Genomic DNA, 26,770 nt, shown 5'->3' with positions numbered 1-26,770 from the left:
TTGAAGATTAAACTGTTCATATATTTCATATTAGATAGCTTCATTATCTTTATTATCATTATCACACACATTATCTTTTCTATTAACATGTTGAATTCATGTTGTATATTTTCAGACAGTTAACCTTTTAAACCCAACGGTCAACTTGACCGAAAATAGCTGATCTACAAGCTCACAAGGCCTTGCAGCGCCAGGGGTCGTGAGCTTTAGATCTGCTATTGTTCCCCCGTCACACAAAGATTTGGAGGACCCCCTAGGGGTCCCGAACCCCCTATTGAAGACCCCTGTTATATATGGCACAGCAAAGGGGTGTCGTGAATGGTGGAGGATGGCTGATCGTTACCTGCAGTCTGGCTCCCTCTACTGTCCACACCAGGAAGTAGGCACCAGAGTATTTAATTACTTTGCAAACAACCGAGTCTTTCCCCTAACAGCCGTGGATAACATAATATAACATAATAGCCTTGGATCAAGACTATAATAGATGTATTTAATCGATTTTTACATTTGCATATCTTATCTATGATCGTCTTGGGCTTTACCACCCGTGACCCGATTGTAAATGGACATCCGCCCGTAAAGTCCTTATTTCTCCGAACATGTACACATGCAAAATAGAAGGTGTTTACCCGGTAGCCCCGGATGTTAACTCGGCATTCGGAATCTTTGTGCACTTTAGTCCGTATTTTTCAATAGATATGTGTTTTAATATATGTGATATGTGTTTCATCATGATTTGTGTGCATGGGGTCCTCATCTTAAACAAGCGTAATGCTTAATGAGGGTTTCCAGTTTAGTAGACCTTGTATTGTGAATTTGTACTTCCATGTACTGTTATGTACTGTCATGTACTATTCTCATGTCTTTCTAAATAAACTACATCAATCAATCAATCAATAACCTATGGTTAAAACTTTTAACACTGTCTGTGCCTGAACGCCATTTCTACCCCCTCGTTTACTTCCTGTTTACATTGAGTGTAATACCGGCTTTCACCGGATGCGCCCATAGACTTATAATATAGGATGCCTCCCATTGAGGGAACAGAATCCGACACAGACGGGATTAAAACACACATCTATTGAAAAGAAAAAAGGCTAATACAGTGAACAAGGGTTCCTAATGTTGAGTTAACATCCGGGGCTACAGGGTCAGCACTTTATAAGATTTTTTTGTACATGTACGGAGAAGTACGGGCTTTCCGCGATGATGTCCAGTGACCATTGGGGGGTAGAGTCCAAGACTCATAGATACGAAAGTAACAGTCAGACTCGATCAAATACATCTATGACAGTCTTTATCCAAGGCTACTCCCAAGTACATTTACAATTCAGGACTTTTACTTGTAACAGGGTACTTCTACATTGCAGTATTGACACTTTTACTTAAGTAAAACATTTGAGTACTTTTTCCACCACTTGTGTTTTACATGTGCCAGCACTTAGTAGCCTCTAGATGGCAGACAAGTCCAGCTCATGTTTAGGGCCTGTTTGTGCATTTGTTTACACATCCATACACCTTTGAACAAATTCAAACAATGTTTCCAGCAGTGGCTGCTGAAACAAAGCAGATACCCTTTTTTCGCCTGACTATTAGTATACATCATCATAAATTATGTGATGGATTGGACATACCTGTATGTATGGGAAATACCTAACTACACTGCATATCAGGCCAGTGGTTCTCAACCTGTGGGTCGGGACACCTAGGGGGGTCCACCCATGATTTGGGGGGGGTTCCCAGATGACAGTGAAGTGACAATTTAAGGACTTTAAAGACCTTTTTAATACATTAAAAAAAGAAGGGGAAAGACCTCAACTAATCAACAAACTACACCATGAAAACTGGTCAAACATTGGCCAAATTGTCAAATAATATAAGAGGCAACAACTGTGAAAATAGACGATCTACAAGCTCACAACGCCTCGCGAGGCAGTATAACTCCTACATTCCAAGTGCTTACCAGGGTGGGCGTCCCAGTTCAAATTAGATTTTTTTGGGGCGGTCACAGTCTGAAAAGGTTGAGAACCAGTGTATTAGGCTACCGTTATGGTTAGCCTGCTGACTTCATGTGACAATGAATATGACTAAATACACTCCAACATCATATTAGCAGTGATATGCAGGCTGTGAGGACCTGGATTCCTTTAACATACCATGAGCTCTGAGATAGTCAGCAGCAGCATCTGTTTTGCTGTCATTTAATGATGGTGATTGTGGTCTGTGAGGATGTGTGTACAATAAAAGTGATATCAAAATGTACCTCTCCTTTGCAAAGACTAACAATGGCTATAAAGATGTTGACAACTGGACGATTTGCAATTTGGGGCAGAACATCAAAACATAATGACACTGCATAGATATTAGGCTACCTAGGCTATCTGTATGCGCACCTAAGTGGTGAGGTGCCTGGATACTCAAATTGATGTGAAAGTTTCATTTTCACTTCTAATTTGTAGATAAGGGTCTATAGAACAATTTTCGAACCATATTTATTTGTTTGCCCCATTTCCAAAATGGCCTGGGGTCCAAGGGTTCCTTGAGGGGTTCAACTTCTAAATGGACCCTTATAGGTCTGTAACTCTGTAAAAGAGTTATGGGGTCATCGAAAATAAAAAGTGTGCGATCCACTGACCTAGAGCATTCATCTCATAGTATTACATAATACTGTACTAGAGTAAATTGACATACCGGTATATGCCATTAGGCTAACGCATGTGCTCCATTGTCAAGAAACCAGAACCATTCACAATAAATATTTTATTTTGACCATGAAAAATAGACGAGATCTCATACAATAACAATATACTGTATATATCAACCCTTCTTCCAGTTTTTTCCCCAAAACTTTCATGTCCATCTCTTCTTCCACTGGTTTAAAATGTACATTCTTCAGTCTTGTGAAATACCATTCTAAAGTTTTCCATTGAAAATAGCAAACACTGAAAAATAGACAGCACATTTCTCACGATATGTAACGTTTCAATTACAGTATAGCACAAAGGAAAAAATAGACATCTGTATTATTTTTTGTTTTTTGGTTGGCAGGTTTGATCTTTAAGCAGTCCTCCTCCACAACAGTGAAGGTAAATTAGCGTTCAAAAAGCAGCTCCCATTGATCTCTTCTTTTGGCTTTGTGAAATGATCCACAATCCCAATCAGTCAGTCACGGCAATGGGACTGAAATGAATGAAAACGTCAAAGTCTAGTGTGCTCTGAGCCACAATGAGAAAGACAAACCCATGTATCGTAGATTTTCTTTCACTTTCCATCTCTCCTTCACATTCAGTCTAATGGTCCGAGAAGTGTCCAGCATCAATCCATTCTCAGCTCTAAGCTGGAGTGGAGCAGTAGTGTAGTCGACGGTAAACACAGCTGTACAGAATTAATCCACATTTAGCATAGGCCCAATTGGATTTTGAATTAGGCCATTTAGGACATTTAAAGTCACAACATACCCACCTCCCTCGCCAATGTATGGTATCCACATCCTCATCTATACATTATGTCCACCGCATTGCCGTCCATTCCGGGCTATGGGACCACACAACGACAACGCCAGATCCCATAGAACCAGGGCATTGCCATCCATCTAGACTATGGGACCGAAACCGCGTTTGTGGTGAAAATGCTAGTGAACAGCTTAAATGTGGCAAAAGTTGGACATTTACCTCCTCACTCCCTGCATATGTAAATGTGCCATTTCAGATCGATTGATCAACCCACAGAGGAGAAAAATGCATGAGGACAGACGTACGTACGTACGGACAGACGGACTGACAAGAGCTTTGTTAATTTTATAGTAGGATGACCACTGAAAAGCAAAGTGTAGGCTAATCCTGCAGTCTGGGTGCACATTCTGCAGAAGTACACACATTGCATGAACTGCTACTATAGCACTGAGTAGAAATTGTGCTTTTAAAGCTCAGTAAAGAAATCCAATTGAAAAGCCTATACAGGCTCTACACAGATCCACACCCTCCTCTCTTCCGTTCTTCTTGTCTTACATTCAAGACACAATAGCAGCAATCAGTGAATAGCTAGAATTGTCGGCTGAGGTATTATACATGCTGCTGCATGATGCTTCATTGTGCCTCATGAAACAGCATGAAAACCTGCCCGGCAACACGTTGGGATGGCACAACTTCTGTTTTCTTGTGAAAGAGCTATAATTTGCCTGGAGCAGCTCTGAACTGAGGCCGGTACAATGGTGTAAAGCCATCCACCGACCCTGACCCCACAGGGCAGTCCTCTATGCTTAAAGCTTTGTTTCTAAGGAGCACAATCTTGGCTTCCTCCTCCGAGTTTTCTCTCTCGCTCTCCTCGCCCTCCTCCTCCTCCTCTCTAGGATAGTCCATTCCTAGGTAATACAAGTCCTTCTCCTCCCTCATCCCCTCGTCCTCCTCTTGCTCCGACCCTTCGGAAAAAGAGGCCACAGAGTTATACGAGCAGGAGCGCCGCGGGTCGTCCGCCTCCCCGCCCCGGGAACTCTCCAACTCCCACAGGCCTCCGTGGAAAGATCCAGAAATGTCTGAGTTGTTGGCGGAGAAGTTGCCCTCGTCGCTGGAGCTGCTGCCGCTGCCGTCCTTGTAGCCGTGGTGAGTGGCCTGCTGGTCTCGCTCCGGGTTGCACAGGAGCACAGTGGCATAGGTGACCGAGGACTGGGCGGAGCTGTCTGCGGTGCGAGTAAGGTGGTCTGGTTGGGTGCCGGTTGGCGGGAATCTGGCCACGGGGTCGACGGTAGGGTCTAAGAGGGAAACTTCAATCTGGACACCATCCCTGTCGTTTTCGTTGGGCTGATCAAGCCCTGAAATCAACCTGGGTGCTAGAGAGAGAGCTACCAATTGGGCCATGGCTGTGGTTGGAACAAGGAGATCGGTCTTTCCCACGATGACAGCTTCTGAAATGTTCTCAGAGGGCGACAGCAGCAGTGGCCAGGCTGACACACCCTCGGGGAGGGGGAACAAGTGGTCAATGGTGTCACCCTGAAAGGATACATGGCAAAGGGAGAAGGAAAGGAATAATCAATGTACTGTACTTACATGTATTGTGATGCACTGAAAAGGATGTCTACCACAAGAAATCTGACTTCAGTACTGAGTGGGTATAGGTGAAATGATGATTGGCAGGTTAAGACATTTTAGTTGACAAGAGCTGAAGATTCTAACTTTTACGTTAAGGTTTGGATTTTTGGTAATACACAAAATGTAAAACTTCCATTGATCCCTACATTTAAAATAAAATACATGAACATTGCTCAAAGGCTAATATGAATTATAATATGAATTTGCAAATGCATTTACACAGTTAAATTGCATTTTCTTTCCAAATTTTTATCCAAGGCATACAATTCTTAATTCATTAAGATATTTGGGTACACCACCAGCAAAAGCCATGTAACTAGAGGTGTAACGATATAGTAACTGCATCGAAAAATCTATTTTAATTTTCAACGATCCACTATATCGATATGCAAACAGCAAAATATCATATCGTTTGACTTTGTATCGTATCGAATCGTTTTGCAATGCAAATAATCATATCGAATCGGTTTGCAATGCAAATAATCATATCGAATCGGTTTGCAATGCAAATAATCATATCGAATCGGTTTGCAATGCAAATAATCATATCGAATCGGTTTGCAATGCAAATAATCATATCGAATCCGTTTGCAATGCAAATAATCATATCGAATCGGTTTGCAATGCAAATAATCGATTGTATCAATACTAAGTACTTGTGCGTTGTATTTAGCAATTTTAAGAAGACAAAAGATAAAGGGGTTTAATTACTTTTCCATTCCATATAGCTACACTTGGTTTATCGATAAATGTGTGTATTCTCTGTGTTCATGTCAAGGTGCGGGTTTGCCCATAATGTGTTCAAATACAATGTCCCTGTATTTGCCAGAGAATCACCGTGTTTTCTTATTTATATCCATAATATTATTTTTTTCCCATAAAAAACCTGCGCTATCCACGTTTCAAACAGATCTTTTTTTTTGTGCTAAATAGTTACTGTATCGATTTTAAATCATTGAATCGTATCGTATCTTATCGCCATGAATGAACCAATATCGTCCATGTATCGTATCGTCAACCATGTATCGTGATGCGTATCTAATTGCTGTTAAAATGTATCGTTACAGCCCTATGTGACCCATCCTGATCTTAAGAAGCCATTCTCTATTATTTGTGTCTCACCTTTTTGAAGTCCAGGCCTTTGGCCCACGAGCAGTTGTTGGGGTTGGGTACGTCCTTCCACACAAACTTCTTCATCCTGGGAACAATAACAACAAGATTTCTCAATATCCCTTTTTTGCCCCTTTTATACAGAAATCCTACAACACTGCTGTATGATTATTTCATTATCATTATGTTGGCTTTGGCCTTTTTACACAGAACATGGCACGCTGTGTTCTGGAATCAGAGGTGTGATGTACAGTATAACATACTGTAACAGCAAGTTAAGTTTAAGTTGACACCGCCTATAGATTTATTTCACAAAATACTGACACAAAATGAACTACTGAAGCATTTTCCTTCACCCAGCAACATAATGGCAGTTTCTTCCAAATAAGGAGATCTTGGGTTTCCAACCCACTCAGTTGTTGTGAGGTCATTCCTGTGCATTTATTAAACAAAATACAGATGTCTCTATTGTTTATTCAGACTATGGCTATTCACATAGGGTCATTGATCTAAATCTGTTGTTGCCACTGCAAGGTCAGGAGTCAGGACTGACTCAAGTCTTTTCTAAAAAAAATCTAATATTTGTATTTTTCCATTAAAAATGTGGTGAAAAGAGATGCATTGCGGTTGAAATTATTTTAATTGGCTTGGGTGGGTGCGGGTAACAAACACAGACCTGCACATCACTCCTGTGCATAATACAGTATAAAACATGTTAACGTTGCAATGGCAGATTCACGCAAGCGATGTGTTTGTGCAATCAGAAATACATTGGAGGAGAAATTGAAGAGAAGCAGGGATTCTCCATACCTTTTATACAGAACAGTGGGGCGGAATAAAGGCACAATATTCCAGCCTTGGACAGGGTGTGTAAAAGGAGCTTATGTCCGTGCCTCTATCCCTGCCCTGCTCTCATTTCTCTCCTCTAATCTCACTGTTATCTATCAGCAAAGGTCAAGAGTCATTACACCCTTGTTAACTGTTAAATGCCACACTTCAAATGCTGCATAATCAGGTTGTCTAATCCCCTAAATTAGATTGTGATAACCCACCCACAGAGATTAACATCATGTATCACCTCTTGATGGCATCTGAGTAAAGAGTAGTCTTAGTAAACATTGGTATCATAGAATTAGCAAGAGGAACCAGGCACAATTTTAGAGGGAAGAGCCTAGCCTGGTTCCAGACGAATCTGCCATTGCAAACAAACAAAAAATGCCCTTGTGATATTAGTCTGGCCATGCCAGGCTAGGTAGAGCCCACCACAATCGATCTAGTTTTCACGTTCATGCATGACTTTAGTGGTGTGCTGTTGTGTGCAGTTACAGTCACTTTTTTCGGGCTGTGCAATGTTTGTGTTTGTGTCAATGAAATCCATTCAAAACCCACTGTATAATCTGAATCACTGCAATATTTGATGGTGAGGTGAGATGTGCTCTTACCGGTTTTGGGAGAGGACCAGAGTGACAAATAAAACAACAGAGAGGAAGGTGATTATCATCAGCAGCATGTAGGCGGCAGGGTTTCCTCTGCTGGCTACAAGAGGAAAAGAGACTGGTTTACTGAAGGAATACTACAGTCCAACACATGCACATTCTGTTCATTTAATCAATATCAATATACTTCATTGACCGGGGTCCCCCAGGGGTCTATCCGTGGCCCCCTGATCTTTTCCCCACTACAACAAATCTGCTGAAATTAGCCGATCTACACGCTCACAACGCATCACGACCCGCTGTTAGCTTGTAGATCTACTATGAAGATCTGCTATGACATGTCCAGAATAGGGATGCTAGGGTTAAGTGGTTAAGACAACAGAAAGCCCACTCTCTGATGTTAACATAAGTCATGCCAACCCGAGGAACCAAAACAAATTGTATTTCTAAATGTACAACAGACAGACTTTTGCTGATTTATTTTCAAAGCTAGAGTTATCAGTAGTTAGTTATGCAGTAGTTTGAAATACATGGGTTAAAAGGGCCTTTGCTGCAATATTGTTCAACTGTTGAATATTACCTGTAGTGAACACTGGCTCCCCCTCTCCATCAGCAAACACTGGATGTAAGGTGAAACCGTACTCTTCTGAACCAAAGAAATCACCTGTGTAATGACAATACAGATTTTTCTTAAAATCATTTCAAAACGTAGTCTGTGTGTGAACACGGTACAGTACAATTTGACTGGAAACATGGGGGACACATGGAATGACTGCTTAAGCCGTTCATGCCTATGGCCTATAGCGAATATAGCTGATCTACAAGCTCACAAGATGATGTGTCACAACACGAGGTGTTATGAGCTTGTAGAATAGGGATGCCAGACTAAAAGTGCTTAAATCCATTGCACCCCTCAAGACATTGACACAAAATGGAACTCATTCTAAAAAATAAATAAATAAAGCCCATTCATACATTTGGTTATCTTCAATTAGTGCTTGGACACATGAATCACAATTTAGAGTAGACTGACAGATGGATATGATTTGAACATGAATGATGTTTGAGAGAAGAAGTAAAAATGGATCTGGGGATGAGAATATTATTCAGAAGCTTACAGTATGTAGTGTTTATCTTCATGCTGCATTTTTACCCGTCTATCTGTACTGTATATAATGAGCCACACTCACTTACCCCTTAGATGCAGAGTACGACCAGTGTAGGGCAGTCTGACCCAGTTTTGGCTGTTCTGTCTGTCAGAGTCCTGTAGCCTCCGTGCTGACCACTGGACCACCATGGCTACTGGCACAGAGCTGTTATCCATCAAGCTCCAGGACAGAGATGCACAAGTACTGTTGACAATCATCACACAGAAAAATCGCACACAATGGCCTGCAGAATACAAGGAAGGAAGGGAATCGAACAGAATAGGTTGCATTAGATATTTTATGTTATGTACTATACAGTATACTGTATATAGCTATGTATAGAACATGCGATTGACCTATTATTGTAACATTACTAGTGTCCAGTAATGGATGACACTCACATTGCACACTCACAGTGCATTTGAAACATAGCACAAAAGGACAATTACAATGTCAAAGGTTAATGTCTTTTCTAGGAGATCTGCACTTATTATCTACAGCTTTGAAAAACAACTTCGGGGTTTTTTGTAGACATTTTGTAAATAGCCAATTTGATTATAATTCTTATTAGCTATTTAATGAAAATTTGACTAAATTAATTAGACAAACTCAGTAAACAAACATCCCAGCAGTGTACCCACATGTAGTGCTGTTAATAGGATTATCCCTCTTGCTTTTTCTATTAGAGCGCTGCAAACAAACTACTTCACCGAGGCTAATGGATGACTCTCCAATGCAGGGCTTTTAACTCCCATAGACACACATTAGTGTCATGCCTTAATGTCTAGTTGTATTCTCGTTTCTCAGTGCCAAATGCCAGGAAAGCATAACCTCTCGATTACGTGCATATTTCACTGCTTACTCCATTAGGCACTGTAGCACAAGGTTGCGGCTAATAACTAATGAATAACTAATGAAAAAAAACATATAATATATATATAGCTGCAACGCAGTGATTTGGGGGTTCAAGACAACACTGACTGTTTAGAAGTTGAAATTTGAAATCCGTGAGGGGTCTAGACCTTTGACGGTTTCCATCATCTGTATTAAAGATTTGATACAGATGATGTTTAACAGGTTTTATGATGCTTGAACGTATGCTCATTCATTTACATCACCCCCTGTTGTTCAATTTCATTGAACAACAGGGGGATATGCATGCATATGCATGCATATCAGCTGTTTACCCCCCCCCCCCCCTACTGAGTTGTGTGCACTACATCACACCAGTTGTCAGGGAGTGCTGGTCTGAACACCTTCAAAGAGCTTAAAAAACATATTAACCACACAAAAAAAACATGATATTGTATGGTGGGGGGTCTTTAATTACAGCCCCCCATCATGCCAATTGAAGTCATATTTGTAATACACACAACTTCCAGTTGTTGACGATGTAATGTCTCTACCATTTGGGTCAAGAGGTGCACTCACATCCACAAGTCGGCTATTTCGACAGGTGCTGGATCAGAATAGATAACACTGTAGAGAAGGAGAACGTCCACACACCGACTTAATGCTCCCAAAAATATTCATTTATTGAGCGGTAAAAACACAACCTTTTGGCCTCTGTGGCCTTCGTCAGGTGTACTGACTACCAATTACCATCTATGGGGAACTTGTTAAAACCACGGCAGGAGAAAAACAATAGGGTATCAGCCCTAATGGTAAAATTATTCATGTGCGCGTGTGCGTGTGCGTGCGTGTGTGCGTGTGCGCGCGCGTGTGTGTGTGTGTGTGTGTGTGAGACGTTCTCAAGAACCGGAGGCATAGACATGATCCTTGGTTAGATGTATCGGCTATAGAGCACCGAAGTCCTGACGTGACTCGTTCATCCCCAGGTTTGCGGAAGTAATTTCTCTATGGAGAATAACATTGGGTCATCTTAGAATCGTCTCATATAAGAATTGTGGTCCAAAAATAAACACCGCGTGTCGGCGTTATTGTCAGGGAGGGGGTTCTGTATCGTTTATGATAGTCAGTCACTTATATTTGATACAGTCTGTTTCTGGCGAAAATGTAACTAATTCGGCGGAAGTAACATTAGCGTTTTCTCACCGTCAGTTGATGCTTCATATCCATAAGAGTCAACACGCCGGGGTCATTTGTTTATTTTTGGAACACAGTTCTTATTTGACGCGATATTAAATACGTCTATGGGATTCAGAACGGGGGTGGAAAACTGCGAACCAGGTAGACAAACAAAGGATGTGTAAATGACGTCAGACTTCGGCGGTCTATATTGTCCATCTCAAACCCACAGGCTACCGGCATGGAAAAACACAGTCACGCCCTCTCCTGGAAGCCCCACCCCACTGTCCCTCTCATTGGCCGCAAACACCCCAGACTGCAGTAGCCCCAACAGGGTTGGTACATTATCTAGAAAGAGGTTTTAAACTCAATCGACTCAATGCATCGTGTGGCGGAGGAGTAGCTAGAGTTGCATTAATAAATAAAAACTCACGTTTGGCTTGTCTATTCAGAGTCATCTTGATGTTGCTCGCGGAGCTCCCCAGGCTGTTGTAGGCCTTCACAGTCACAGTATGGACCTCCTGGCTCCACTCAAAGCTGTAGGAGGCCACCTGCTCTATCTGCTCACTGGTCACGGTGCCACCGGAGTCCTGGTGCTCAACTACAAGTCCATTGACACAGTAGGAGTGTCCACCTATGGGGGGATGCTGAAGAAGAAGACCTTTTGAGTTATACGTTTTTAAATTGGTAAAACATATTTTATGATCATTATTTTATGGATATTATACTGCCTTTAGACTTCTAATTAATCCCTCATCTACCTTGAAGAGTAGGGTGACGTTGGTTTGGTTTCTGTATGGATCATCCACAAGAATTCTCCAGAAGTCAGGACCGTGCTCAGGAGCTGAAAACATGCAGCATAATGTTATGTCATAATAGCATATTATATAATCTCATATTATACTCCTACACCTAACCCTAACTCCTACCTGTTACAGTATGTTCAGAGACGGTGATGGAGATGATGTATTAATGATGATGTTGTGGGTAGTGTGTGCGTGTGCGTGCGTATGTGCGTGCGTACGTGCATGTAAATGTCACAGTGGCTGTGAGTGCATTCAGAAAGCTGTGCATGGGAGGGTGAAACTGCCATAGCAGAGGGCCGTTTATGTCAGCCTACCTCTGCGGTTCTGGGGAGTGGAGTAGACGGATTCCGTCCAGCCACTCCAGTGGCCTGTGCTGCTAGCGGGCATGCAGCGGACCTGCACCACATATACCCTGCACATGTCTGGGACCGCTACCTCCGCCTGCGCAACACGTGTTGGACTCTGGATCTGTAAGAGGCACATTTTGTTTTCTCAGAACTTCATGATGTAAATATAGAGATGACCACGTCACTGTAATACCCATTTCCTCAAGCAAATCACCCAATTAAGCTTCTCAAATGAGAAATTGCTTTGAGGAGAATGATTCAAGAGAAAGTTTCAGAGGATGTTTCCACGAAACCACTACAATCAAAAGATGGCAATTCGAACTCATACCTGCTAAGGGTCAGGGTGAACATTAGATGCCAAATTTAGGAACTCATTTATGTGGATAGTCATTTCGCAGAACCAGCTAGTACCTGTACTAGCTGTCTACTTGCTTAGTGTTTTGTTTGTTTGCTTCTTTCATTATTTGCTTGTTTCCTTCCTGTCTCTTGAATATTGGCCAAATTAGCTTCTTAGTATTTCATTAGCTGTTTAGACAGTAGCATGACAACAGTCCCAGGGAAGGAGAGCTAACTGTGACGGACGTCATGTCTCGCATTGCAGGTTGGTGAATTAACTCTTCAACAGCTCTTAGTCGCTACCATGTTGGCAAGTTACAGAAGCCATTGTTGCACATTTGTCGATATACATGACATTCATAGTACAACCTGGCCACGGCGGTGCACGTTAACTCATTCACTACCAGAATAAATAAAAAATCAATCTTCCACTGCCAGCGATTTTTCTGAAGAAAAGTCTAATAAAAAGCTCTATATTACCTTCCACTCTGGCTGGGCCCTCACAGTGGAGGGGGAGTGATGCCGGAACTGGCACTGGACACCTTCCACGGGCAGAGGTGGAGACTCCCATGTTACCAACAGTGCCCCACTAGCCTGCGTCACTGCCGTCACATTAGATGGAATGTGAGGTTTCACTGCAGGGGAGACAGGATGGGAGATGACCAAAGCATAAGAACTGGTAGAACTGGTATGTGCTTTTAATCTAATGAAGAACTCTGAATAGAATAGTCCTTTGATACATTAAGTAACAGAATATTGGCGGTTTATGTGTAAAGGCCCTGAGACTTTGTCCTGGCTAGTCTGGAGTGTGCATGAAATTCGCCCATCATCAAACTTCCTTTCATCTATGATAGTTTTATTATATTGCGCGCACTGGATTGGAGTTGTCACCATGTGGACTCTAAACGAGGGCATTCAGAAAATCTTGTTCTTTGAACAGAATATTGATATTGGACTTAAACTCTTCTTAACAGGGACATTTTGTTTGCTGGTTTATTTTTAATTCTGGTGAGTGATTCGGCAGATCACATCTGATGAAAGCATCCACTTTAGTATGTTAACTCTAGTCCTTGATTATATGTCTGTCCTTCCGCCTACTTTCATCTCTTTCTCACTTATAGAGCACGGACAACATCCATGGGAGTGCTCCTCACCGTGGTCTGTGGGTGAGACGTAGATGGGTCTGGACCTGACAGGGCCCAGCGGAGAGTGCAGCTCCAGCCACAACTTATAGCAGTTCATCCTCAGAGGCTGAATGGTGCAGCTCCGTACCCTCTCCCCCAGCCTGCCTGAGCACACCGACGCGCCCATTTCTCCCACTTCCTCCCCGGCTCTCTCCCTCTCCTCCATTACATCACATGGCAGGTCGGCCCACCTGTAATGGAAGGAATGTGGAAGTGAATGAATGGAGTTTAAGTAAACTTAAATCTAAGGCAAGCTGGTGACTCAGTACTGTGAGGTACAGGGACACACCCTTTCCTTGCAATGCTGTCGCAAGGGTTTGGATGCAGTTCAAAACCCCTTGGCACATGCAAGCGTCCTATTAACACACACACACACACACACACACACACACACACACACACACACACACACACACACACACACACACACACAATTTTACAAAAGGTGTTATACAGACCCTTTAAGATATATGCTGTATAGCACCAAAAGAGGTTCCCCCTATGATCTGAGCAAAATAACCACTTGTAGTGCTATTTAACACCATTTGTGCAGTACCCTAACATCATCCCATGAACCCATTCAATCGAAATGTTATTTTAGATGTTAGCTATAACCATTATTTAATACTTTGGCTATTCAAAAATAGCAGATCTACAAGCTCATAGCGTGGCACTCTGTGCTTTTTTTTATCGTGATGATTTTTAACTCAAATCTTCTTTGGAGGTCCCTAGAACAACATATTTTGAGATCCGCGGCGAAATACATATAATTTTGGCTATGATGCTTTTACCCATCAAAATATGTTGTTCCAGGGACCCCCCCATCTTTGTATTCAAAGATTTGCACAAAATGTTCAAGATTTTACAAAAATAGCATATCTACAAGCTCGTAGCTTGTAGATCTGCTTGTAGCTTGTAGATCTGTTATTTTTGAATAGCCAAAGCATAAAATAATGGTTTAAAGTGGTTACACAGATGCGTTCCCTGTTTTAATGGGTTAAGGAACCACCTGGGAACGGAAGGATCTCAGTCAAAGTGACCTTGAGAAAAACACTCAAATCTTAATTGCTCATGACGAGCAATTAAGGATGGCACCTCCGGTTGTCTCTCTGCCATCTGTGAGTGGATGTGTGTGTGAATGGGTAAATGTGAGGCATGTTTAACCCATTCAGTCTGGTAACGCATCTACAAATGTCATCTAAATCCTAACAGTTTTCTGAAAACCGTATGTTGCTATAATATCAATGCTCAAACTTTTGATAATGTATTTGGCCGCGGACCCCCCACCTCAAAATATTTTGTTCCAGGGACCCCCCCAGAAGCAAAGATTTGAGTTACAAATGTTCTCTTTAAAAAATATATATTCAAATATTTGCAAAAAAAAAAAGAAGAAAAAATCTAAAATGACACAGATGCGTTCCCGGATTGAATGGGTTAAAAGGAAAGGAGTCAGACCCAGAAAAGGTCAGTTTTCACTGAAGTTTATAATCCATCATATGCCATTCCATTCAAAATGTTTTCCTTTGTCCAGCCATAATCAGTGTGCATTACGTGAGGCACAAAATGTGAAGCGTTTGAGTTGTTGGAAGACTAGATTAGAAACCAATTACCATTTGTTCCTCTCATGCTTTCCCTCAGGTCAGGTTAGTACTTTTCTACTAAAGGGATAGTTCACCCCCAAAATGACTTTTTTTCTATCGATTAGTCACCCCATGGAAACTTGAATTCATGGATATTTTTTGTTTCCGTCACATTCCTAAGCCAATGATTTGATGACTGGCAGCGAATCCGGTAGGAGACACAAAGAGTCTCCTTTGTGTCTCCTACCGGAACCGCTGCCTACCGGTCATCAAATTATTGGCTTAGGAATGTGACAAAAACAACAAAATATCCATAAATTCAAGTCTCCATGGGGAGACTAATCGATGGAAAAAGAGTAATCATTTGGTGAACTATCCCTTTAAATATACTGTAGATTTGTCTGAGGGGAGGTTTGAGATCTCTTTTCTGATCTCAGAAGATCAGAGAGACTAATTTATTGATATCCTAATTGACAAAATGCATAAACATATCATTTGAACATATCTGTCAAAACGATAAAGCTCGAGAGCTTATTTCCAATGTGGTCCATTGAGTGTGAGTGTGTGTAAACTGAGTGCCAAGAGTTGTGTAAATAATATAGTTAAAGTACGCTAATAAGTAAAATATATTTTTTACTTTTCAATTATAAATTGGCAAAAAGCTGATAGAATATGCACATCACTTGTTGGGGTACTGGGTTGAGATAGGATCATGAAAAAGAATACTGTAGAACCTACACACTCACATGCTCCAATACGTTTTAATCATAAAGGAATAAGTCAGCGCAGACAGCTGTATGCTCCAAATATTTCTTATTCAGAGCATACAGCTGTCTGTGCGGACTTGGTCCTGCACCAGCGCCTTCCTGGATGTGCATAACAATTGTTTGGGCGAATAAATTTTAATGACCACGTTTCGAGCATGGGCTCTTCAAATCAATACCTTCCGCTTTGCCCACCACAACGCTGCAGTGATTCAGTAAAAAAAACACCAGTGAAACTCTGATTCCTTCCCAGCAAGCACAGTCAGGACCCGGACCAATCAGTGACGTCTCGATTGGGGCTAGATCAAGTCAAACCAAGACAAGTCAGATCTGGCCCAGAATATCACCAGATTTCAACCTAAATTAATCCTGACCACAAAAACGTCACTTCCAGGACGTCATCTAAACACATTTCTCATCACCCAAAATTGCTGTCCAAATGTCCATATGATGTCCCGGTGATGACGTCCTGTAAATGAAAAAGATCATCCCCATATGGGCTGTGATCTGGCCTAGTCCTGAACGTCACCGGGGTGATGACCGGGCGTCATCATAACGTCATCATGACGTCATTGTGCTTGCTGGGTTGTATTACATACTTACTCCATACAGCCTTTCTCCAAATGTTGATCTTAAAATGTATGAGCTTGTGAGTGTGTAGTCTCTATTCTTTTTCCAAATATAAAGTGGTGACATCACTTATTACGAAAAAACTAAACAACAACAAAAATTGTCACAGGCAGGTGACACTGCCCTAACACTAATCCTACCCCTACCCATAACCCTAACCCTAACCCTCCCTAACCCTACCCCATACCCATACCCATACCCATACCCATACCCATACCCCTAACCCAACCCCCACTGCTACCGCTACCCCTATCCCTATCCCTATCCCTAACACTAAGCCTAACCCTACCCATAACCCTAACGGGAGCGTGTCTATATTCCCCTGGTTCTATGTTCCACGGGTTCTATGTTCCACGCTTACCTAACCCTAAACCTAACCCTAACCCGAACCTTAGTGGGGGAACATAGGGATGACCCCACCCTAACCCTACCCCTAACCATAGCACCAGGTAAGTGTACGGCTATATGCGTGAATTTAAACTGTCTTTACCTGGATTGGAAAGTGAGCTTAGTCCACTGTTTGTTTTCCCAGCTGCAGGTCATAGCATCAATGTCACCGTTGGTCTGACAGCTGATATCAATAGCTGCACCTGAGAGACGCAGAGGGAGAGACACCCTGTGGTCAGGAAAGCTGAGCAGCAGCAGCAACGTGTGGTGTCCCAGTTGACGTCCTTAGAAAAACATTTGTGTTTGGCTACCTTGGTTCAGAGTTCAACTGCTACTTTGCTGTCACAAGTCTGTCTTGTCTCCACGGAAGGAGGCGCGCTAACTACTTAAACATTGACGTTTCACTAGAACTACATATTTATTGATATTTATTGATATGCTATCATATGATATGCATGATATGGATCAATATGCCGCAATACATTACAAGATATCATACAAGTGACTGACATAATAATGATCTAACTGCACTAAATCAAATACTGTACAATATACAAATGTGTGGTTCCAAACAAGAAGAGCAATGCAGCTGCAATTTAACATGAAATCATATTACAGCTTTTATTGATCAACTGAGCCACTACCCTATAGTATACTCAATGCTTTCACACTGCATTGGCTGACCGTTAACGTTTCTCCCCAGAGTTACACAGTAAACAACGAGTTTCACACACACTAATATTATTTATAACCAATATGCCATTCAGCATTCACACCATTATATACCACAAGCGTTGTGAGATTGTAGATTGGCTTGTGGGCCGGCTTGCAGACTGCTACTTTTGCGCGACACTGTTCTGTTATAAGTGCATTTATTTACAAAAATAAATAAATGTGGAGATACAATGTTTCTTCATGACAGCAACGATATTCTATATCATCCCTGGTTCATGAGCACTCACCTTCAACATAGATCAGGCTGTAAGGGATGTTCCATTCCTGGGTACACTGCAGGAGATCATACATCCTCTTCTGTGATGGACGCATGGTGACCTGGCTCACCTGGGTAAATTGGACAGGGATCACTCCAGATGAGTGCTGCATGCAGAGTTCAATTTGCTTGGGGCGATGGGGGGGAATCCATGTCTTTGCTTTTGATAATCCCCCCCCCTCTGCTCATTATTTTTGGGCGGTGAAACCGCCCCTATAAGTGAGGTTTGGAAATTTGTACAATTATCTTGGGCAGTGAAACCGCCCCTATAAATGAGGTTTGGAAATTTGTACAATTATCCTGCGCTGTGATTGGCCAATCACAATCTATTCAGGACTGTGATTGGCCAGTGTCACATGACACATGTGCATAGCCCTATATAAGAAACCATAACTTTAAAAAAACATAAGTTTGTTTTTTTAAAGTTATGGTTTCGTCCATCATAAAGAGTGTTTCAATAAATGTATTTATCTTTTGTACATGATTGGTTGACTCACACAGGGTGTGATTTTTTTATTGCCGGCAGGGTTTGTTTTATCCCTGCTTCTGTTCAGGCTGAATTAATAAGCATTTCCTTTTGGGAACTGTAGACTGTATACACATTAAACCTGGCATCCCTATTTTTCGGGATATACTGTATATCTTTTAATTTTGTTCAATAATAGCAGATCTCTCCAAGCTCACAACAGGTCGCATTGCATTGCAACGCATTGTAAGCTTGTAGATCTGCTATTTGCCATATAAAATAGTAAATAAGGCTTAAGTGATTAAGAAAATAAGAAAATTTGTTTTCTTTTTTTTACAAATCGAACCCTGGCTGCATGCATTGTTCTGGCTAAACGTATGTTGCTAAAGAAAATAAGTTGTTGTTACTGTATTTACCCGTCGGTTGAGCAGACTGGACTGGCTGTGGGGAAGCTGATGATTGAAGTTGAGAATCCACACGGCCATGCTGGCGTTGGTGTCAAGGTCGTTGAACACACAATACACCGTCACATTCTCCCCTGCCCTCACCACCACCTTCTCTGGGATGTAGCTCACAGCTGAGGGAAAAAGAAAAAAAACTCTAAATGTTTCCAGCTTATTAATGCGTATCTTTACCAATTGAGTAAACAGTACAATGTACAACACAATGTTTCCACTGTATATGGTTGCTTTCAAAGTAATGCGTCAACCTCACTGCAACAAATTCCTTGTAGGGGTAAGTGCAAAAATATCTGTCAATGAAAATAATTGTTATTCATATCCACCATAGAAATTCTGAAGTATGCAGAAATGCATAATTTAGAGATGGTAACAAAACAATCGTCACAATGGGGAAGCGCTTCTGCGAAACTACATCTGAGACAATTCTAGGGGCGCAAAAGATTGATTAAATTGAACTTATCGATTCAATCAATTATAAATAAACAATTGCGAGGGTGATATTGGTCACTGCACTTTTTGCATGACACTATTGTGTGACAAAGTATAACATAGGGCTTAATTGGTCATTGATATATAAAAAACTATTCTTGATTATTTGATTAATAAAAAAAGTAATCGATAGAATAATCACTAAGAAAAGAGTCCAAACCATGTTGGAGTTTCAAAATAGATGACAAAGTCTTGACATAATGCAAAGATCTTGGTGATTAAACCATCTAAATTGCTATTGTTTATGTTCAGGGGTGCACATAACTGGTGCTCAGGTGCGCATGCGCACCCAAAATAAATAATGCGCGGCACATCGTCCTTTTTTCTCGCGCAGCCCCCCCCCCCGCCCCCCGTTGACAAAACTGTCCCGGTGGGCACCGTGCTGAATCCCCGCCCCCCCCCCCCCTCCAAGTCACATCTCCAGGTGCTCTTCTGAGTACTAGACCTAAAAAGTTAGGTGCACCCCTGTATATGTTGCTGTTTTGAATCTTGTCACGATGATGTCGGATGATTTGAGCTCCAGGGCTGCTGTCTAAATGCTCCAAACACTAACCCACTAATTAGTCGCCATAGAAACCACCGTCTACAGAGTGCAAATGAGCATGACTAATTTGCACATCAGAGAGTATCTCGCTGTTTTTCTTTGATTCCTTGAAGTGGACCTCGCTGTTCTTCTTTGAATTCTTTATTGGATGACAAGCATTAACTCAAAGTAAATTGGCCTTTTATCTTGTGTCAGTATACTGCTTCTCTTCAATTACATAACTGTAAAGTCGTTTGAAATGCTCACGCTCTGTAGGCGTTTTTTCTGAGAAACCATGTGTTGAAAAGAAAAAACAGTGTTAAACAGTGTTAAAACTTCATAATCCTTAGAGCTGTTACCTCAACCTCAGCTATCAAGGTGTGTACATTCTGTGGTCTTGGTTTGTTTTATGAAGCTACGTGTGTAAGGTGTGATGGCCTGTCCACCAGCATGTTTGTCTGACATGTCTGACGCTCTTACTTGCGTTCATCAGGTAGCTGAGTTCATGGTCTGCAGCTGGGTGGAGGCCTTTAAAGAGGACAAGGCTGTGGTTCTTTCTGGGCAGAGTGCCCTTTTAGTTTAGTTGGTTGTTTCTCCCCAACATTTCTATCTCACAATTGCTCACTCATCCAACGCTGACTTACTGACACATCATTCAATAGTTATGAATTATTTTCTTATTATTTCTGATAACATCTACACTATTCTCTTCTATTCTAAACTATTCTTTACTGTGTGGACTCCCCTCTTGTTTCGACCTTTAACGAGCAGTCGTAACAAATGGCGGCTCGTCCAACTGTGAACATAGTGCAAATCTTAGATTGGAACCGGTTTTGGCAAAGAGGAATACACTACTAGACAAAGTTTTGAGACATGGTCCAGTTGATTGGGGTTGGTTAATGTTTGGTTGACCTTTGTTTGTGTTTACAACGGATTGGAGGAGTTTTTTTTGCTGGTTACACTGGAACAGGGAGTTACCAATCAGCCAAAAAGGATGATTGGTAAGTGCTTTCCCCATGTGATGTACAATCGTGGGGATGATTACGGCCTAGTGGTTAAGCCAGCTTGGCCGAGGCAATGCTTCCTCATCAGGTGGACTCGTTGATTTGTTATTTTCTAGGTGGTTTCTTATTTTTGTATGTATTCTGCGTGGTTAGTAGCGGTTGTCGGGGGCCAACAGCCATAGCATTGGCTTGGGGCTTTAGCCATCCCCACTGTTTTACTCTGTAAACCTGTGATGTGACAATAATTCTGATTTTTGATTCTGATATACAGTAGGTGTGCAAAGTACCCACCACATACTTAGACTAGGTGTGAGTTAACTGTTCAAACACCCTTTGACAACATTTATAAAACATATTAGCTGTTTATGAGAATGCCAATTTTTTATGTCAGTACTGTATTTTCACATAACTTGAATACCCAACCCAAATGTTGCCCTGCCTTTAACCCATTAAAACCGGGAAAGCATCTGTGTCATTTTAGATTTTAGGGTCGGCTATTAAAAAATAGCAGATATACAAGCTCACAGCAAGCTTGTACATCTGCTATTTTTGAACATTTTAGAAAAATCTTGAAAGTGTGAGAACTACTGATTTAGAAGGCATTAATGGTTAAGACAGGTAGCTAAGGATCTCATGGTCTGCAGCTGGGTGGAGGCCTTTAGTGCACGGTCACACAACACTTCCCCATTGTCCCAAGAAGTCTTTGTGTCTTTGAAGTTTTTGGCGATTGGATCCTATATTTAGTTCAGTGACCATGGAGATACAGAATCGTTCAGAAGCTGTGTTCATGTTCACTCTTCCATTGGAAATAATAGACTCCAACCTGCTTCCGGTCTCCTAAAAAGGCGTCCGCCTACTTCACGCAGATACGGGAAGTAAACCGGAGATGGTGAGTCTTGCAATTTTCGTCTTGGGTTTTACTTCAGTGAGCCAACCACTCCAACATAAGTCAAACAAACTTACACACCAGAAAACCAGCACTGCCCACGACCCGCAAGACAACATGGGATATTATTGACACGTCTGATGCCACGGCATGTGTTGGCTCACAATGCTTCTGATGCAGATGTGTGACCTCTAGGGGTGTGCCGATATATCGTCCCGCGATATATCGCGATACGTTTTCGTGACGATATTTATCGTTTTTTATTTTTTTTATTTTTTTACAATAATAATAATCAGGCATGCAAACAGCCCCGAGGTGAAAAGGGTGACAACATGTTGTTGTTTTTTCGGGTCAGGTGTCACACTATTGCCCTATTTGGATTCAAAACGGCTATTGTAGCTGAAAAGCTACAAGTTCGCATATCTGAATAATGCAAAAACAGAATTATTTGTTTGCATTTGCTTTTTTTCTCCCCCATATATTTTTCATAATAAAAAAAGTGCGTATCGTATCGTATAGAAATCGTATCGAAGTTGTGAGCCAAATATCGTATTGTATCGTTTGGTGAAATTAAACACCCCTAGTGACCTCACATCTGTGTGACAGATGTGGAGGACCCAGGGGGGGTCCCCAGCTAAATGACTATGGGGGGGTACATGGCCCTAATGCATAGTAAACTGGGGGTCCTTGAATGAAAGTTTGAGAATCATTCAGCCATTCAGTACCCTAGGCTCTTGAGTTCTTTCTCTCCTCTGTGCAGGGTGCCCTTTAGGTTTGGTTCTTTGTTTCTCATCATGCATTTCTATCTCACCATTGCTCACTCATCCAACACTCTTCCCTCCTCACACTGACTTACTGACGCCACTCATCATTCAAGAGCTGATTATTTTGTTTAGTTCTAATAAAGTCTGGACAAAACTGTTGTTTACTATATGGACTCTCCTCTTTATTGCAAACCTTAATGAGCAGTCGTGGCACAGGCATGTACTGTCTGTCCATCTTATCTCTGGAAAGCTCACCTCTATCAGATGAGTCAAACTCAACTCCCACCTCAGTGTGTGCGTTGCCATGCCTCACCTCATTACATTCTTAACCTCTGCGACTTGTCATCATGTGAAACATACACAAATGTATCATCTTGCAGCACCACAATGACTCAAACGGACTACGGCCGGGAGTGACTTGGTGCGGATCCAAAACGCACGCACGCACGCACCCACGCACGCACGCACATGAATAAAAGGTTAACCCTTGACCCAATTTGTAGTTTCTGTAGATGTAAAACAACTCAATAAGTCAGGAAGATTAGAGGTTAAAGACGCAAAAGTCACTCTTCATTTCAAAAAACTTTAAAAGCATTTATTTTTTATAAAGAATGTTCTTAGATGATAGAAAAATAAAAGCTTTTTAAAAGTGTTTCAAAGAAGAGTGCATTGGACTTTTACCCCATACCAAGAGCACCTTATTTCGAGTAAATTTGACACTTTGCACTATTTTTGCATAACTTGTTTCTTTCTTCATTATTAAGAGAGGTGTTTTTATTAGTATTTTCTTTTAAATTAGCTATAAGCTAACTCTGATACGGAACATCAAATGGTAACTTTAATGTTTAAAACTGTACATGGTACCCTACTACCCTCAAAATAAAATACATTCAAATGTAAAAAATATCTCCTTTATTATACAATATCCTTTATTTAAATTAGGCTAATTATGACTGACCTCTGATTCAGACCTTATTGATCTTTGCCCTACTGGAATGAGTTCTTTGTGAATGGCTAAGGCAAATGAGTGCTGGCCGGCTGGGGCCAGTTTTATCGTTTAGCATTGACATGCCATTAAATCTACCTGAGAGATAATGAAGGTCAATGGGTGAATCCTTACTTACTTACTTATGCCTGACACCCTTTCCAGGGTATAGGCCGTCGACAAGGGACCTCCAGAGTTCTCGGTCACTGGCATTCTTTTCTATCTGCGACCAGGTGCCTCCCAGCCTCTTGGTGTCTGCCTGGAGATGGTGAATCCTACACAGTCATAAATAATGGAACGCCTCGTCTCTGGACGTAGTAGAAAACTAGAAAATTGTGCTCAGAGGAGCACAGATCTCCACCAGGACGGGTTGCCTATCAAGGGCTGTCAGTCAGGACATGAGGAAGCTGCTTTTCATGCTATACTGATCAGTCTAGAAGTGTCTGAGATTCGCTGCTCAAAGCCTCACCAGAGGCAGACGCACAGACAGGGTCAAAAGCATAATGGCTCTTTAAATCGGCCCTGGGACGTTCCGTCCAAAAAAGATGCTACAGTGTACAGACAGCGTGGAAGGCTATTCATGAATGCCTTATACAGTATAATACCCAAAGCCATTGACATAATTTTTAAGAATGCCAAAGAGCTGAAGGCTGTGATTTTAAGGGGATCCATTGAATGGCAGCTGTGACTCATTCCATTGTGTCACTGAGTCTACTATTTTGGTTGAGCAATCTAAAGGCCATAAAGGCTTGCCGATTATGAAAAGGGCTCTGTTGAATAGAACAGAATCTTTGCTAGAATTATGTTTAGAGTGTTTTTCTACCTTTTCTGTTCGCTCACAATTAGTCTATCCATGACGGAGAAGCAGAGACAATACTGATTTCCTGGATGAAAAACAGAATTGCTGTCAAACTACTGACAGGGATTTTATTTCAAGTTATTTTAACAATTTTCCAGCTGATTCTAATACCGTAATTTCCCAGCATATGGACATGGTACAATGGACTTGGTTAATACTGACCCTAGACAAACAATTATAATGTAGCACATAATGATAGTATCACTCCACTTAAAATGGTGGAGGTCTGGCAAAGAGAAAGCTCCATGGAGATATGAAGAGACTGGCAAAATGGTTCTTGTCCAGAGGAAAACAAAACTTAAACCTTTGTTGTAAAGAAATTGTAATTGCACAAATCCTTCTCCCCATGCCCTCCAGACAGAGGAGCAGCATAGTAGCAATAAACATGGAATGGGTATAGATGTAAGCACAGTAAGGCAGATGTTCTTCTTACTGTCAAGGTAGATATGATGGGGTTGGCTCCAGTCGCTCCAGACGCGAGGCTGACCAGGACTTGAGCAGCGAGCCTGAAGGGTGTAGTTCAGCCTGGGCTTCAAGTCCAGAGGCACGCTGGATTCTCCCGACACATACACAAACTGTGGAAAGTAGAGAAATAAACACACACACAACAAGACTTTTACTACTTTACTAAGGCAGTTAAGCAAGTTTCCAAGATCTTTGAAATGATGAGGGCATTATCACACAAAGCATTCTTTCCCCAACTGCCACTGCCTTTTTCTTACCTACAATTCTATGGGATCGAGCCACAAGACACTAAGAAGGCAGCCGTTCCTTTAAAAGCGGATGCGCTCGGCCGTTAATTTGGCAGAGTGGAGAACTTTCAAAAGGTGAAAACAGCGGAAGTTTTTCAGATAAGCTCAAATGACCTTAATCACTTTTTAACAGCTGACCAATCATGACGGAGAAAATGCTGCTCAGGAGGCGGGCTATTTCCCAAAATACCACTAGAGATGGAGACAGAGGAAGTGAAATTACCTGTTGATAAATGCAGTAAGCGCTGACCACTGCAGAAGCACTCTCCCTACATCTTTATTGCCCGTCTCCAAAGCCAAAGCTAAGCAGCCTCCTACTCACCATGGTTAATTGTAAAAAAAGGGGTACACATGTGTGGCTAGTGGTTATGGATTGAGTCGCTAGGACCGCAATTAAAATCATTTCAGCTGTCTGTTGCAATATGTGTGGTTTTTCATGTTGGCAGGAAATGAACTCCAGGCAGCATTTTTCCACTCAGGAAGCACTACTGGGGAACAATGCCTTAATCAATATTCATTACTGAACATCACCTAAATTTAAAGTTGTGATTAATGGAGTTCTATTGAATAGTTCTGATAGTAAGCTGGCAACTCTAATTACAGTCTTTTTACTCCTATAGTGACATTACAAAGCAGACTGTGAACAAGCCATGCTGAATGAACAAATCCTGTGTGGCAATTACGTCAGCTGGTAGTGGGAAAGCAAATATTGAACATTTGCCCACACAGGCAAACGGCTGGCGTCACAAGAATTGTTCTGGCCAAGTCAGGGCAATAAATCTTGCTGTGCGTGTCAAACTAAAGGTATCTTGTGTGGGATCCCTCAATACCACAATAATGATACCAAGCAAGACATTAGCACACACAGTATACCTTTGTGATGTCAGTTCTTTCTTAGAAAAATCTTATTTTTTCCAAAAACATGTAGCCCTTTGCAACTTTCATTTATTCTGCCAGTATTCTTCTCTGGCCTTATGTGCCACAAGGCACGAAGTGGATAGGTAACAGGTAATTCTTCTCTGTACACCTGCTATGTTACTCAAAGTCAGAGGCAGGGCTGCTGTGATTAGCCTCAGTGTCCTTGTTCCTAAAATATTTATTAATATTGAAACATTTAAGGTGTCATTAAATGGCTTTATTGCTCAAGTTTTTGCTAAGTTTAGCTCAGGTGAGTTTTTGTTTGACCAATCACTGTGTCAGCCGACAGTCTCGTTCCCTCCGGGCTATGGGGTCGATGGACTCTACACACTGCACTGATCAGAGAGCACAGGCAGAGGCACTGGCAGGCAGAGAGACGGAGTGAGAGGAGGGCAATGTTAGCGGCACCTTTATGCGCTGCATTGCTTATTTCTCACCTCCATGTTTTCAGATACATATTCTAATGTTTAGTTTAAAACGAGTAATGCACCGTCTGGCCGTCATCTTGAGTTAGATAAAGAACGAAGCAGCCAAGGGTGTCTCCCTAATAAAAATCCGGTGCGAGCGGAGGAACACAAGCTATGGGAATTGATTTATATTCATAAGGGTCTATCTATGTGTCTACGCACACGCTGTACGTTTGCGTAATTAAAGTAATTAAAAATCGACTTTTAGGGACTTTTGACACAAGAATACAACTGTTTTTTCAATTTGTTTGGCATCTAATGATAGATATGTCCTCATTATGACCGCGGGTATGCTCTTAACGTATGAAAAACATATTTTTAATTTCACCACTGTGTGATGTCAATGTCAATTTAATTGTGGAAAC

General features: G+C 41.6%; 1 protein-coding gene across 2 annotated transcripts in view; it reads right to left on the bottom strand.

Annotated features, from left to right (window-relative positions):
* Window positions 1–2,745: 2,745 nt before the first annotated feature.
* lepr (leptin receptor) overlaps window positions 2,746–26,770 on the bottom strand; it is a 36,325-nt gene continuing 12,300 nt past the window's right edge. For both annotated transcript variants that reach the window (XM_080431589.1, XM_080431590.1), the window contains 14 exons: window positions 24,702–24,843; window positions 18,714–18,874; window positions 17,803–17,902; window positions 16,944–17,043; window positions 13,450–13,670; window positions 12,776–12,930; window positions 11,927–12,080; window positions 11,568–11,650; window positions 11,240–11,453; window positions 8,825–9,022; window positions 8,211–8,294; window positions 7,637–7,730; window positions 6,207–6,282; window positions 2,746–4,985 (listed from right to left, as the gene is read on the bottom strand). In XM_080431589.1, coding sequence (XP_080287715.1) covers window positions 4,167–4,985; window positions 6,207–6,282; window positions 7,637–7,730; window positions 8,211–8,294; window positions 8,825–9,022; window positions 11,240–11,453; window positions 11,568–11,650; window positions 11,927–12,080; window positions 12,776–12,930; window positions 13,450–13,670; window positions 16,944–17,043; window positions 17,803–17,902; window positions 18,714–18,874; window positions 24,702–24,843 — 2,601 coding nt within the window. In that variant the 3' untranslated portion in view covers window positions 2,746–4,166. The remainder of the gene's footprint in view (window positions 4,986–6,206; window positions 6,283–7,636; window positions 7,731–8,210; window positions 8,295–8,824; window positions 9,023–11,239; window positions 11,454–11,567; window positions 11,651–11,926; window positions 12,081–12,775; window positions 12,931–13,449; window positions 13,671–16,943; window positions 17,044–17,802; window positions 17,903–18,713; window positions 18,875–24,701; window positions 24,844–26,770) is intronic.

This window comes from Gymnoscopelus braueri (genome assembly GCF_963280865.1).
Source record: "Gymnoscopelus braueri genome assembly, chromosome: 6".
NCBI lineage: Eukaryota > Metazoa > Chordata > Actinopteri > Myctophiformes > Myctophidae > Gymnoscopelus > Gymnoscopelus braueri.
This window is presented reverse-complemented; position numbering and strand designations above follow the sequence as displayed.